Source organism: Cyprinodon tularosa, unplaced genomic scaffold (assembly GCF_016077235.1).
Source record: "Cyprinodon tularosa strain WSP-4 unplaced genomic scaffold, ASM1607723v1 ctg9, whole genome shotgun sequence".
NCBI classification, from domain to species: domain Eukaryota; kingdom Metazoa; phylum Chordata; class Actinopteri; order Cyprinodontiformes; family Cyprinodontidae; genus Cyprinodon; species Cyprinodon tularosa.
In genome coordinates this window covers 1,843,829-1,857,388 of record NW_024039673.1, presented here as the reverse complement: position 1 = coordinate 1,857,388, position 13,560 = coordinate 1,843,829, and the positions used below count along the sequence as shown (strand labels likewise).

Genomic DNA, 13,560 nt, shown 5'->3' with positions numbered 1-13,560 from the left:
AAGAAACCTTTAACAATGGCTAGATGGTTCATGAAGGGACCTGCAATGTATGAGCCCTAATGCGATCTTAAGGTACAGGCGCTAAACATTATTTAACACATGCAGATATCAGCTGATACTAATGGAAGAAAAAAACTAATGTTGAAATTCAATTCAATCAAAAAATACTTTATTAATCCCAAAGGGAAAATAAATTTTGTTAAATGTTTAATGTTGATGCTGCTGCTATAACAACAGTGTTTTGTGGGTCAGTTTGGATAAAGTCATCAGCTTTAGATAAATGCAAAAATAGAATGCATGTTGTTATCATTTCAACTTTCCCATTTCATTTTTAAAGCATATTAATCTATTTAACAAAAATAATATTTTTGGTTATAAATATGCAAAGTGATGTCTGGTTAAAATGACAAAAATTGAGTTTAGTTCAAGGAGAAAAAGTTAAATAAATGGAAAGATACAAAGAGCTGCAGGGTGTAATGCTTTATAGTATTTGCACCATTAGGATTGGATGGCTCAGTAGGGGAGATGACTCATTTCTTTCTGCATCAACACTGCAGCTTGTTACGACATGTTTTTCATTGTTGATAAACTCTGAGTAATCTGTTCTTTGTCTTTTGGTCTCTGGAAACATCTCTGGGAAAATATTCAAGATATTCAGATTTTGTTTTTATTTAGTTGTTTTTAGGATTTGGCTTCTAATCGGTGAAATCTCTCTTTCAGCCTCCTCCTCCTTTGCCGCTACAAGAAGCCAGCCTGACCCATGACCCCCTTGGAGCCACTCAGACATGTGATCCCACCCTGTTGGCTTCAGAGGACGCTCCCACTCCAAAAGAGGAATCCACAGAGCTGCCTTTACTTGATCACCTGCGCTGAGTTTTTGCACTGGTGACATTTTCTACAATGAAAGCACACCGTGGGACCGAATCAGACCAATTCCAGCTTCGGGTCTCAATCCATCTAATGTTGTTGGGATTCGTCAGTGCAGGAAAAAAAAAAAAATCCCCAGCTGAGCCTGGGAGCAGGAAGGTCCCTCACAGCCAGAGCAGTTCAGCTGTAACGTGCTGTGCCACCGCTCAGCGCGCCGTGGAGGGAATTTAGCCAACCGGTTCATTCAGCAGTCAGGTTTCGTCTGAGGTTCTGATCATCCTTGTCTCTATGGACGACCTTTGGGTTGTAACAGAAGTGACAGACTAGAAAGGCCAGTGCAATTAAAGGGATATTTTGCTTCAGGAGTGTTTATTTTTCTATACAGGAGAAAAGAATATAGCATCTCTTCTGCAGAGGCTGGGTTTCTGTTTCATCACTTAAAGAGATTTAGTGCGTTACTGTACAAGCAAGCAAAGGATGTGTGAACCACAAAAAGCCTTTTTTAGTTCCCCCCCCCCCGTTGTTGCATCCTCACTGGACCCACAGCTGAGTGTCAATACCTGACAGACTACAGGAGGCTCCACCCCACCGCTCTCCATCGCACACCACTCATTAATCAGCAAGCGGAAGCGAAGACAACAACCAGTCCCTGCCCTCTGGTTTGTTTCCTGCAGAGGTGCCTGGAGAGATCAGCGGTTAACAAAGGAAACCTCTCAGCCAAGCCGGCGAGCTGTGCTTTAACGGCGAGTTTACACATCATCTAGGCCTTTAAGTCTTGAATTGGAAGGTGGAGGTTTGGAAGACTCTGGTCCAAACAGGCTCCTCTCTCTGTGAAGAGTGTCTATTGAAGCCCATGAAGGTGGCGTGTTGGAAATGTAAAAAACCTTTTGTTTCGCTGGGTTGAATGTTTTTTGTTTTTTTGGATGTTTTACTTGAAGAATCCCAAGTTCCTCAGTGATTCAGAACCACTGAGTTTGTTTTTTGATAAATGATCAGTGAAGCCCTGACTGGTCTCCAGGAAGCAGGGGTCAATGCTGCTCAGTGCCGGGAGCAGCGTTTCTCCCATTACTGTACTACTGCTTCTGCATCCCCTGCTACTACTAACGTACCCTGTACTACTGCTGTTTCTGCACCAGACAAATCCAGCGTTTTAGTTGGACCTTTACACCGCTAAAAAAAAATAGTAAAAGCAAAGGCAAAATATTTATAATCAACGTTGTCTTACAGATCTTTTCTGGGCGGGGCCGTGTGTGTGCGCTGTTGCCTTCTGTCATCTGCTTCCTCTCTTCCATTGGTTTGTCTAAATAAATCTTTTCATCTTATCAACGATGATTGTGTTCAAAGGGATAATTAGCATTTTTGAGGTTTGATTTTGGATGAACTTTAGTTTTAAATCAGACGTTGAGACGCACTGGTGAGAATTTTGCAGCCATTTTTTTACGTCTGAATTTTGTTTTTTGTTTTCAATGCGCTTTCCTGCTGATAGCTGTTTTTAATGGAAAGCTTTTTCTCTTTAAGAACTGTAATTAGCAGAGGCTAAAATATTTTTTCTACCTCCCCTGTGAGCAGTCTCTAATTATTTCTATTATGATAATCAGCAACATTACAGGGTTTCACTATTTTAAAATAAACAAAACGATGACTGGGCGACAATTTAAACTAAATGCAGTAACCCACGGTTAGTATTACTAAAAGGTCTTCATTCTAGAGAAAATGGATGTTTATCTTGGATTTCCGAAAGGTTACCAATATTTTTATAACTTTTCCACAGCAGATAAAATTAAAATGTCAAATAGATTAAACAAATTCTTCCTGTTTTCTGTTTAAAGGCTCTCTGATAGCGCTCATTGTGTCTCCACATATCGTAGAGAAAGCTTGAATCATCTCTGCTCTTTATGGCTAACTTCTTATCCCTCCTTAGTCGTATTCCGTCAGTAACTGCCTCCACACCGATGAGGGTTTTTCGCTTCAATCCGGGCTGATCAAGATAAAAATTGTCCAGTTCCAGTCCACGGTTTTGTTTTATTTTTTTCTCTCTGTATCTTTAGCTTTATGCGCTCCAATCAGGACGGCTGTGATTGGGGAAAACAAGCCAGCCGCTGCAGAGATCAGGATCTAAAAAGCATAGATCTCAGTTTAAAGCTGCTTTGTGAATCTAATACTGGTTCAGTGTTCAGATAATTGGTTTGTGTTACTCTCTCAAAGTTTGTAAAACATAATAAAATCAACCACTACGCTGGTTCGCTGTGGGGGCTGAAATGCAATTCTTGGCGAGGTTTTCATTTGGAGCAGCTGTTACCGTATTACAGTTCTGATAATCTACCCCCCCACCCCAAATTCATCCCAAAAACAAACCATCCCTTTAATCCTGTAGCATAACTGGAAATATTCCTAAGAAGTTAACTCGGTTCCTCTTCACCCCCTTTTTCAATCTTTAGCTGTTTTTCACCACTGTGAAAATGTCGAACGGTTTGCAGATGAACATTAAGCAAGCAACACTTGGCAGCCCAGTCGTCATCTCTCTGCAGTGTTCAAAACGTTGTGCCATAGCGTTAATCACCAGATCCTGGTCTGCTCAAATGAATTCCTGTTATAATGTTGTTGTCCTTTAGTAGAGGACTTGAAACACCTCCAGCATTCTCAGGATTTAACATTGGGGAGAAAGTGAGATGCGATTTGTTGCAGGAAAGATAATCAAGAGGGAGTTGAGATCCATTCTTTAATTTGACCGGGGTTATACGAATAAACTTGGATCACAAAATGGAGATTAAAGGCTATTTAAGACTTAAAAAGAAAGAGAATTTCTCCTTAAAATAAAGGTCACTTATTTCATATTGGGTTGGAAACTGGGTCACCCTGGTGTTAACCATTCTTAATGCTGTTTGTGAATCTTTGCTGCAGTCTTTGCTCCACTTTAAGCTCCTTACTTTTCAGCAGATGTTTTGTAAACTTGCTGTGAGGAACATATAGCAGCATCTTTCCCAGGACATGCTAACAACTCCCTCAACTCAGGAAATACAGACTTGTCGATCAGTGCTGTTTTTATTTGCATTCAAAGCTATGGGGAATTCTACTTCTTTTTTTTCTTTCTATGGTTTTTTTTTTTTTGGGGGGGACAGGAAAGCACAAGCTAACAGGCAGACCCGGGTGTCCTAAAGGGGTTTCCCAATCTCTAAATCTGTGTACAGCATGTCTGCTATATGAATATGTATTTAAGATAAGAATCTATTTTATTATTGGGTTCTGGTTTTCCTTCTCCATCAAAGACACTATATATGCGGAGCTGCAGGGAGGGGCGAGGCTCCAGATTCAACCCAGCAACACGAAAAGCTGAAAATCTGCAGTTTGGGAAGAATCACTTTATACTTGTTTTGCACAAGATGTCATTGTTCATCATCCCAGTTTTTCCATTTGTCATTTTGGGAGGGTGGGCTTTTATTTAAGAACTATAAGTCAATGTTCTGTACAGTTTGGTTTTTTTATGCGATTATCTTTTTTTTTTCTATTTAAATTAAAGTTTTTGTCTCTTGTTTGCAAATCTGTTTGTGATTTATTTCTTCTGAATCCAGTGCCTTGCAGATGCATGTCACACCCTGTGAACTTAGCTTTTTTTGTAGATGCAGCCACAGAATCAAATGTTTTATTAGGTTATTTTAATTTAATTTACAGAAAGACTGGTCCAATTCTCTCTAAGCTATATTTTTTAGGCATTACCTGTATGTTAGTTACTGCATCACAAGAGAGAGAATCAACTCTGCTTCAAGTCTTGCTTTTTAAGAGATGCACTGATCCACTATTAATGTTTGAATTGGTTTGTACATTAAAGAAAATTCTAGATCTGGTGAAACAGCCTGATTTATAGTATTTGTAGAATAGAATTCAACTTTATTGTCATTGCACTGTCACGAGTACAAAAGAAACAAAATGTTTGTATTTATCCAGAAGTGCTATACAGGATATAAATATTATTACAGGTGGATGTACAAGCAAAAAGTAATTGGGACTGTTTAAAGTTGTATATAAATATGAATATGGGAGCTACACAGATTATACAGAATATACAGGAATGTTAGGAAAAGGATTATAATATGTATTAGCTGGTTTATAATACAAGATAAATAATGGCAGAAATGATTTACAGATTGAGTGTGAGGACCTTCCATATGTTATTATATATAATAAATATTAACCTTAGGAGGTTCTTGTGTACATCCATACATATTTGACATCTAGAGATAAGTTTATTACGGCCTCTAACTTTGCTTTAAGAACATTAAAGCAAACGGCTCTGATGTCTGGATCTGCACATTTCCAAGTTCTCTTATCTTAAAGCTTCTCAGAATTGATCTGGTTTTAGCTTCTTTCATTTTTTTCTATCACCTCTGACAAGCTATCCTGTCCTTAAATACATCTACGCAGCATCATGAAGCCACCACTATGTTTCACTATAAGGTTGGTATATTTAAATCCATATGTACTGTCATCCTCCATATGCAGCGTTTTGCTTATAGGCTACATGGTTTAGCTGGTTTCCTTACATGGTTTCAGATGAGAGGAAATGGCAGGGTTAACATTTTTTACTACCAACATATTTTTCAGATAATTACTTGTTATCATTAAAATTTGTGTTTCACTTTAATTTTCAAATGGAAAAAAAATCTGAAATGATGTCTGAGCTTTTGAGACTTCAGTTCGTTTTTAAAGTGGGAACTAAAAGCTTGTACAGACTCTCATCCAATTATTCTCCCATTTAGACCTTCATACTAAAAATTTGGAATTTAGTGAAATAAATAGGTGACCAATATATTAGGAAGGAATTTAAAACTGATACAAAAACAGCCAGCCGGTAAAAATAAATAAAACCCGTAGTGATCCTGTCCTGCTTTAGCTTTTAGTAAACATGCTGCTGCATTTTGCAACCAATGAAGAGATAAACAGTTTCAGTACAGAGAGGTGATGATGAGCATGATTTCTTTTAGTTTTCAATGTTTTTGTGGGGAAAAAAATAGCTTCAAAAGGCAATTATATTTTTCAGATTTATCCAAAATGATTACTAATTACCAGAGAAAATGGTTCAATTACAGCAAAAAATAACATTAGCAGAAACGAGCTGCTGTAGGACAAGAAAGAAAAAGAGCTCATCTCTGTGCTAAAACTTTAGTTGCTCTAGAGGTCTGGGATGATAACAGTTATATTCACCAAGTCACCAGAGAATTTGAAAGCTTTTAAAACTGCACTTTTTAATTTATCCCAGAAAAATGGAAAGTGCCTGGCCCAACTGCCGTAATACAGTCACCCAGCCAAACTGATGGACCAGATAGAATACCATTAATTAGAGAAGCATACTATATGTCTATGGTTACTCTGGAGGAGCTGCTTCCCTCCCACTTATAAGACGTAGATACTTTATGGTGATCAGATGAGACTGGGTTACAAGCTAAACGTCATGTTGGTAAAAACTAACACTGTCCATCACCCTGAACACACCGCATCCTAAATGGTGGTGGGTGCATCATGCTGTGGGACTGCCTGTCTTTAGGAGAGATGGAGAAATTACTTGGAGTGACCATGGATGACGCTAAACACCAGCAATACTGAAAAAAATGAAATAATCAACACATTTTTTTGTTGTTTCTTTCACTTCCCAACTTAAATTGTCATTAGTTAGAAATGAATCAATGTTTTGATAGCTGCAAAGTAAAGATTGGGTCAAAACCCTGAAGGAGAGATGGGATCAATGGCAAAACTCTACAAAAATCTATTGGTTTCTTCTAAGATCATCTGTGTCCATTTAGATTAATAGAACATATGGATACAGTATTAAAATCCAACTGTAGGTATTAATTTTCTGTTTTGTATTTAAGTGTCCTTTTAGAAAAGAAAAATTATGTAAATATATTCTAGAATATAATCTGGAATACTTCTGGTTTAAGTGTTTATTTGGAAGACAAATACAAATAACTGCAACTGAAAAAACATCACAAGTATCAGAAATTGGATATTGTTTATTATTACAAAAAGCGTCTTCCTGTGTAGCTATGAGAAGAGCAGAGGTTGCACAAGCAAACCGGTCCATTTCAGTACCTGATGGTGAGACTTCAGACAAAAGAGCGTTTCATCAAGGACGGAGTGTAGCCTATCTCGTTGTAACACTGCTCTTCCTCTCCTTTCCTGCCCCTCCTCGTCCTCCTCCCATCCTGCCCAGTGCGATGCAGCCACAGGATGAGCACCAGCAGGGCCAGCAGCACCGAGCTCATCACCAGAGTTAGCAGCACCCCTGGCAGAATGCCTGAGGGACTATCTGGAGCTGCCGAGACGCACAGAACAGCTTGGATCAGACAATTTGAGTAGAAAGAGGAGGATTATTATTGGTGCTGAAACAGACCCTCACTGTTGTAAACGGCCAAGTTGACGTAGCAGTTTTCTGTTCCCAGGACGTTAGTGGCTGAGCAGCGATACAAGCCAGACGTTTGAGAAGAAACGTTGACAATCTGGACCGAACCGGACAGCTCACCTGAGGAACAAGAGGAAAAGGGTTCAATAAATTACAGTCAAACTTCAATGCTTTATTTGGAAAACGAAGATTGAAAGAAATGTGGCTGTTATAGACAGACTTGTCTGGAAACAACACATTAAGTACAGATGAAAGCAGATTCTCATTCCAAAAAAGTAAAAAAAAAAAAATAATCCAGTGCCCCTTAGGAATGGTGGTTGTTCGGTTATAATGTAATACCAGATACCTGTCTATGTCTCTGAAAGGGGTCGTTCCCCGGTAAGGGGGTGGGGGTTGTGATGATAGTCGATTCCTTCCTGTTATCATATCTTACAGGGGAACAGAACACCTCTAGGCCAGCTACCCCTAACGATCCGTCCTTTCAGAGACATAGACCAGCATCGGGTATTGCAGGCTAACAAAGAACTCAAATGACAGCCCATTCCTAAGGGGTGGACCCGTTCTTTGGGTTCAATTTGCACATTTCTAAGCCAAAACAAGGCTTTGTTTTTGGTCCACTCTATAAAGCCTCGAACTCAACACTATTTCTGACATTTTGAATTGAAAAAGCTTCCTGGATGGGAAGCGAAACATCTTCAAACTTAGAAACATTTACTTTTTTGGAATGACTATGACCTAGATGACTGAGAATCTTCACCAGCATGAAAGCAGATGTTAGCATCTTCTACTTGAAAAGATTACCTTCTCTCACCACAGAGTTAAACCTCTCCTGTTTAAGGTCAGCAAGGATTAGCATTATTTACATTTGTAAAATAGGAATCACTTTACCCTTTTTTACATTTAAATTCAGAAGTTCAGCCAAATTTCCTTCACATTTGGTTGTTTTCAACATGACTAGTCAAATTCTGGATATCCACATGTCTCTTACAAAAGTTCACTGTATTTAGATCCAATCATCCTTACAGTTTCAGGTTAATTTGTTGTGTTATAGTATTGAAAGATTATAGATTATATGATGTCAGGTTCTCTAAAGATTTTTATATGTTAATATAAATCTGAATAACCAAAACAGGTTGTGATGTACTTTGTAATGGATGGTCATTATCTCAAAGGCAAATTAACAAATCCTGTAGAGGATAGAGGTCAACAAAGATTAACACTGACCTTCCATGTTGATAGGAAGGGAAATTTCCTCAGGGTTCAATTTCTCCCATCGGATTTCTGGCGTGGGGACACCTTGTTCCACCAAACAGGACAGCTTCACACTTCCTCCCATGTCAATTGCTCCATCCCACTCACATACTGGTAGAGAAGGTGGCTCTGCAAACATCAGTCCACAGTTCCAGCTGTATTTGCTTTTGTAGACTTCTTTCTTTTAGATAACATTTTATCTCTTCACATTTGATTTTTTTCTCTTCAGTTACCTGTTGTACTGTAATGTATTATTGTGCTACTATAGGTTTAGGCTGCTGGAAGACACAGAAGCCACTTTTCTTATTCTGCCTAATTCTATATTTATTATTCAATCCAGCAGTATTTCTTAGTTCAAACCATAACTTTATGCTCTCTCTGCTTTTTCTTATCATATTAGCTTCATCTAGTCTGTTCCTGTTTGGCTGTGACACATCCAGAAGAGAAATATCAGCTGCCATGAACTCCCTTGTTTATAGGTGATAAAGCTGGGCCTGTTTTTCAGTGTTTAGTTCTGCCTCTCTCCTATGCATTGTTATGAACAAAGCTTTTATTGTAACTAACTGAATGTGTTCCCTTTGATATGTAAAAAGGCTCAGAGCTCATCTACTTAACAGTTTCTTCCCTAGAAAGAACCACCTATGGATCTAGTTCACTGTTATCTTTTCTAACATAGAAAATATTTATAGATCAGTGCATCTACGTTTGTCTTGTATATCTGTTTCTCTTTCCTCTACACTGGAATAAAAAAATCTAGATAAGTAATTTTTTCTTAAAATACGTGCATTTGTTCTTGGATTGAGGAGGTAAAAGAGACATTTTGCCAATGGAAAAAGACAATTTACACTTAAAATAAGAAAACACAATTGCATTGTCTTATTTCAAGTGCATATCATCTACTTATCTTATTTTAAGAGTAAAAATACTCAGTCCATTGGCAAACTATCTCAAATTAAGGGTAAATACACTTAATTTAAGAAATTTGTTCTTATTTCTACGTCGTTTTTCCAGTGTAACCCCAGACGGTCTCGGTAGAAGGCGGCTAAAAATAAGCCTGGTTCTGCTAGAGGCTATTTACTGTTATAAGGCAGTTTGTTTCCTCTCTGCTGTCACAGCGTTCCTGCTCGGTGTGAGGAATTGCTGTAGAATCAATAACACAGTAAATGCCCACTGTCATCATCTGCTCATTCCAAGAGGAAAGTGTCATGCAAAGTCAATAACTCTACTCAATCAGCTGGTTTTCCTTAGATAGAAAACCTTTAACCCATCTGACTGCATGATCTGGTTGAATTGTCTCTGTATAGAGCCTTGAGATGACATGTGTTGTGAATTTGTGCTTTGAATTGAAAATGAATTGAATCGTGTTTGTTTTACTGATCTACTGCTGGTTACTACTATACTACACCATTAAGTGTTAAGTTTCCTTCTATTTTTCCTTCTGTTAATTTTCCTTTTGCTGAAAGTGAATTATGTTATATAACCATCATTAAGTAACTGTGAGTAACCCAATTTTTTGGGGTTTAATTTACTGGCTACACCCGGCCAGGTCTCACTGAGGTCAGTCCTTTAGAATACAGAAATGACTCAACTAGCTTCAGTCTACTCCCCCAAAAGCCACCTAGTTGAATTAAAACACCACAACATGTGGCCTAGGTATTAAAACTTGGATTTTAATCTGAAAAACTCACACAAAGACAAAAGACAATTAGGAGAAAGTTATTGATACAATTACTTTGTCTTTGCCTCTCAGACTTCGGCAGGAAACATAGCGCCTAATTTGATAGATATGCATGAACAGGAGCAAAAAATAGGGCTGTTTCCCCCAAGGCCTGAAACTGGAGGTGGAGTGGAGATAGATGAAGTTGGTCAGTCTGTAGACTGCTGGTTAGCGAGACGTTCTGCTGAGCTCTATGGGGAGATCCAGTGGACTGCCTGAGCTGATACTAGAGCTTCACTCAGGGACCTGGAAGATGGAAGTCCAGTTGGAAAAAATAGGTTGAGAGAACCTGTCTATGATGAGCAAGCATGGAGCGACGGTGGAGAGGAAAAACTTCCCGTTGGGAAGAAACCTCTGGCAGAACCAGGCTCAACATGGCGGTCTTCTGCCGGACCGGTTAAGATGAGACAGGGAACACAGTAAGAGTCCGGGAGGACACTCTGATGAAGCTTTAGCTACGATGGTGGAGGGGCTGGAGGTGCCTCGAAACAAGGTAATCTGAATGAAATCACAGCGCATCTGCCGCCTGCACACAGGAGCAGACAGGTGCAGATCGGAGGCCTTTTAAGATGAGCTATGGATGCCGATCGCCTTGCGTGGAGGTGTGGTTCAAAGCTGATTGTCTGTGTCACAGGTGGATGTATGAACAAGGAGTTTCTTCAGTTGAATTCCACCTAGGCTCCATTTGAATTTAATTAAGAGACTTTTGTGTGACTTTAAACCGGCTGTTCCTGCTAGAAAATCCTTTAAGGTGTGAATGAAAACAGATCCATAATGGTTCAGCTATATACAAGGTTAAGAGATTATTTGTATTTTATCGCAAGTCTGATCTGGTTTGGATCTTTTATTTTAATTAATAAATGAAACAACCAATTAAATGCTGTATTGTTCTTTTACTCCAGTTATTTTTCTCTATTTTTTTTTATAAATCTAAAACTTTTAAATGTGTATGGTAGCTTTCTTTTCATTATTATGTTATTTTTCTTGCACCATATTATATAATCAGAATGTTTTTTGTTGTTGAAACTAAAATACATTTAATAAAAATAGTTTACTTGTTTTCTTTTGGATTCATTTGTCATTTAAAACCAGCTCTGTCTGATTCGGATGGAGCGGCCTACCCAACACGCTGAGCAGCAGCTCTCCCACGCCTGGATCTGCTGTGTCCGGTGGGTTGTTCACCATGCACCGGTAAATCCCCCCATCAGAGACTCGTGTGTCATTTATCATGATGTCTGCACTGAATGGAAGACCTGCAGATGGTTTACAGGAAATAAAAATGATTAACCTGTCCTTTCATTTTGACGTATATCTTACAGTGGAAATACATTGAAAGCAGCACAAAGAAGCAATAGTTTAACATTGATAATACCTGTAAAATCCACCCGGTCAATGAAGGAGGGGTTTTTAATCACCTGCCCATGGTCATACACTATCACCTAAAACAGGAGAGATGAAATAAAAGATGTTTTATAAGATATTCCCCCAAACATTCCTTATTTTAGCAAAACATTTCCTTTCTCAGGCTATTGTTCCTTATTTATTGCCTTACAAACTTTTTTGTAGATCTTTCTGTAACAAACTTAAACTCATTGTGTTTACATTCAGTCTCCTTTCATCTAAATACCTACATTAAATCCAGAGCAAACATAGCCACTGAAATTCACCTAACAAAACCAGAGCTTTGTTGGAGAACATTAGAGAACAACCATCGTCATGGCATTTGAATGCCGTTAAGATGTTTAAAGCAGTTAGTTTATAAAAGCGTTTTTGAGTTTTGAACTTCTCATTTTTATCCGTTGTCTGAATTGCAAACGAAGGATGACATGTCTCTCCTCCTTAGCTGATTAGACTGAGCACGGAAAGCACAGCTGAGCCAGTCGTATACATTAGAGGAGCCGCATGGATCCACAGCTCAGGTGGGAATATTTCTCAACAACTATGAGTCAAAAATTGCATACGTTTTTTATGTTTTTTTTATAAAGAAAAAAGCTGGTGTTGAATGTTAGTGACAATAACAGGACGAATAACATCTTAAGCCTATGTTCTTTGCCTTATAATCACTGCACACCATCCTAAAAATGCAATCTCTTTAGTGAAACAAGGTGGTGGTAGCATCATGCTGTGGGGAAACTGACTATAGCATAAAAGCTCTTTAAAACAATTGTTTTTTTTAGTTCAAATATATGAAGATATAACAATATATGGGGGATATGAATAACTTCTGTCAGGCTTCTGTTCTTTTATATTATACATAGAAGATGCAAACCTGTACGGGGGTGTCTGGACTGGAGAAGGGGGCCAAAGTCCAGATTATATTTAGTCTGGAGAAGTCGGAATAGGTGAAAAAGGAACAGGGCAGGAGAACCGAATCGCCGCGAACCACTTCCAGACTGGATTCCCTCATGGTTACCCTGAGAGCAGCTAAAAGCCAAACAAAAAAAAGACCAGGACTTTATTTGCACATTTCTGTTTTATCTTTTGCAATATCTGAAGCTCTCCTGTTAAAACCAGCACCCCCCACATCCCCCCCATCACTTCATTACTGCAATAATGAACCTCCTCCTCCTCTGTCGTCCCCAGGCCTTTTGTGTGAGCGTGTCGGGGAGGCTGATTCAGTGTGCATATCAGCTGTTAATTACATTTGACAGTTTTGATGGTGAGCCAAACTCATCACGGACAAAGTGGAACAACAGGCCACTTCTCTGGGATGCATTCGTGAAAACAGAACGTCGATTCACTGCATTGTTTAGAAAAAAGATCAAGAGACTTTAAAATGTCAGGCTTCAGAGAAATAAAGATGGCAAACAATAATCAGTGTTTGGTTTTAAACTTCATCAGAACACAATAGCTGTGAAAATAGAGCAAAGTTAATGAATTTTGTGCAACATTTGAAATTAAATCTAAATTTATATCAAATTAGGTTTAAGCACCATAAATGTTCAATAGGCGTATCTTAATCCACGCTCATGTCAAAAGGCCTAACCAGTAAAAATAATAACTACAGCTAATCTTTCTAAACATTTTCAGCAACTGCTTAAAAATGTAAAATTTTATTTGTTTGTCTCAAGATGGGAAAACAGGAGAGACTCACCTTTCTGCCGAGCAGCAAAACACACACATGTGGTCCAGAGAATCCACCTTACAGGAGAAGCCATGATGGACGAGGGAGACAGAAAGGCAGCGTTTTCCCACTGCATAAAACTTGTGGTGGAAAATAGAACAAGTTAAGCATGCATGATTAACCAACCCCACCTCCCTCTGTCCTGCCTCCTCCTTTCACCCCCCAGATTGGAAATAAACATGCAACCTGTCAGGTAAGATGCAGCAG

The 13,560-nt window shown here is 38.7% G+C and overlaps 2 protein-coding genes across 4 annotated transcripts in view; one reads left to right on the top strand and one right to left on the bottom strand.

The window, feature by feature from the left end:
- The window catches only part of LOC119775828 (pecanex-like protein 1), a 31,828-nt gene extending 30,775 nt beyond the window's left edge, over window positions 1-1,053 (top strand). For both annotated transcript variants that reach the window (XM_038273917.1, XM_038273916.1), the window contains exon 36: window positions 721-1,053. In XM_038273917.1, the coding sequence (XP_038129845.1) occupies window positions 721-873 (153 nt within the window). In that variant the 3' untranslated portion in view covers window positions 874-1,053. The remainder of the gene's footprint in view (window positions 1-720) is intronic.
- A 5,801-nt stretch (window positions 1,054-6,854) lies between these two features.
- On the bottom strand, window positions 6,855-13,472 carry zgc:165604 (uncharacterized protein LOC792578 homolog). 2 transcript variants are annotated; one of them, XM_038273936.1, is made up of 7 exons: window positions 13,324-13,472; window positions 12,499-12,653; window positions 11,602-11,668; window positions 11,351-11,482; window positions 8,486-8,641; window positions 7,253-7,381; window positions 6,855-7,174 (listed from the first exon to the last, which is right to left on the bottom strand). In XM_038273936.1, exons 1-7 carry the CDS (start codon window positions 13,427-13,429, stop codon window positions 6,966-6,968), a joined length of 954 nt encoding a protein of 317 aa, XP_038129864.1. In that variant the 5' UTR covers window positions 13,430-13,472; the 3' UTR covers window positions 6,855-6,965. The 2 variants fall into 2 exon arrangements, with proteins under 2 accessions (XP_038129864.1, XP_038129865.1); XM_038273937.1 differs by having other exon boundaries at window positions 7,259-7,381.
- Between the last annotated feature and the right edge of the window lie 88 nt (window positions 13,473-13,560).

Excerpts from the sequence above, each read along its gene's own strand:
- zgc:165604 (XM_038273936.1), bottom strand. The coding sequence starts at position 13,429 with ATGCAGTGGGAAAACGCTGCCTTTCTGTCTCCCTCGTCCATCATGGCT. Across the intron at positions 11,669-12,498 it reads GTCCAGACACCCCCGTACAG|GTGATAGTGTATGACCATGG; the intron begins GTTTGCATCTTC and ends CTCCTGTTTTAG. Across the intron at positions 7,382-8,485 it reads CCTTCCTATCAACATGGAAG|GTGAGCTGTCCGGTTCGGTC; the intron begins GTCAGTGTTAAT and ends CTTGTTCCTCAG.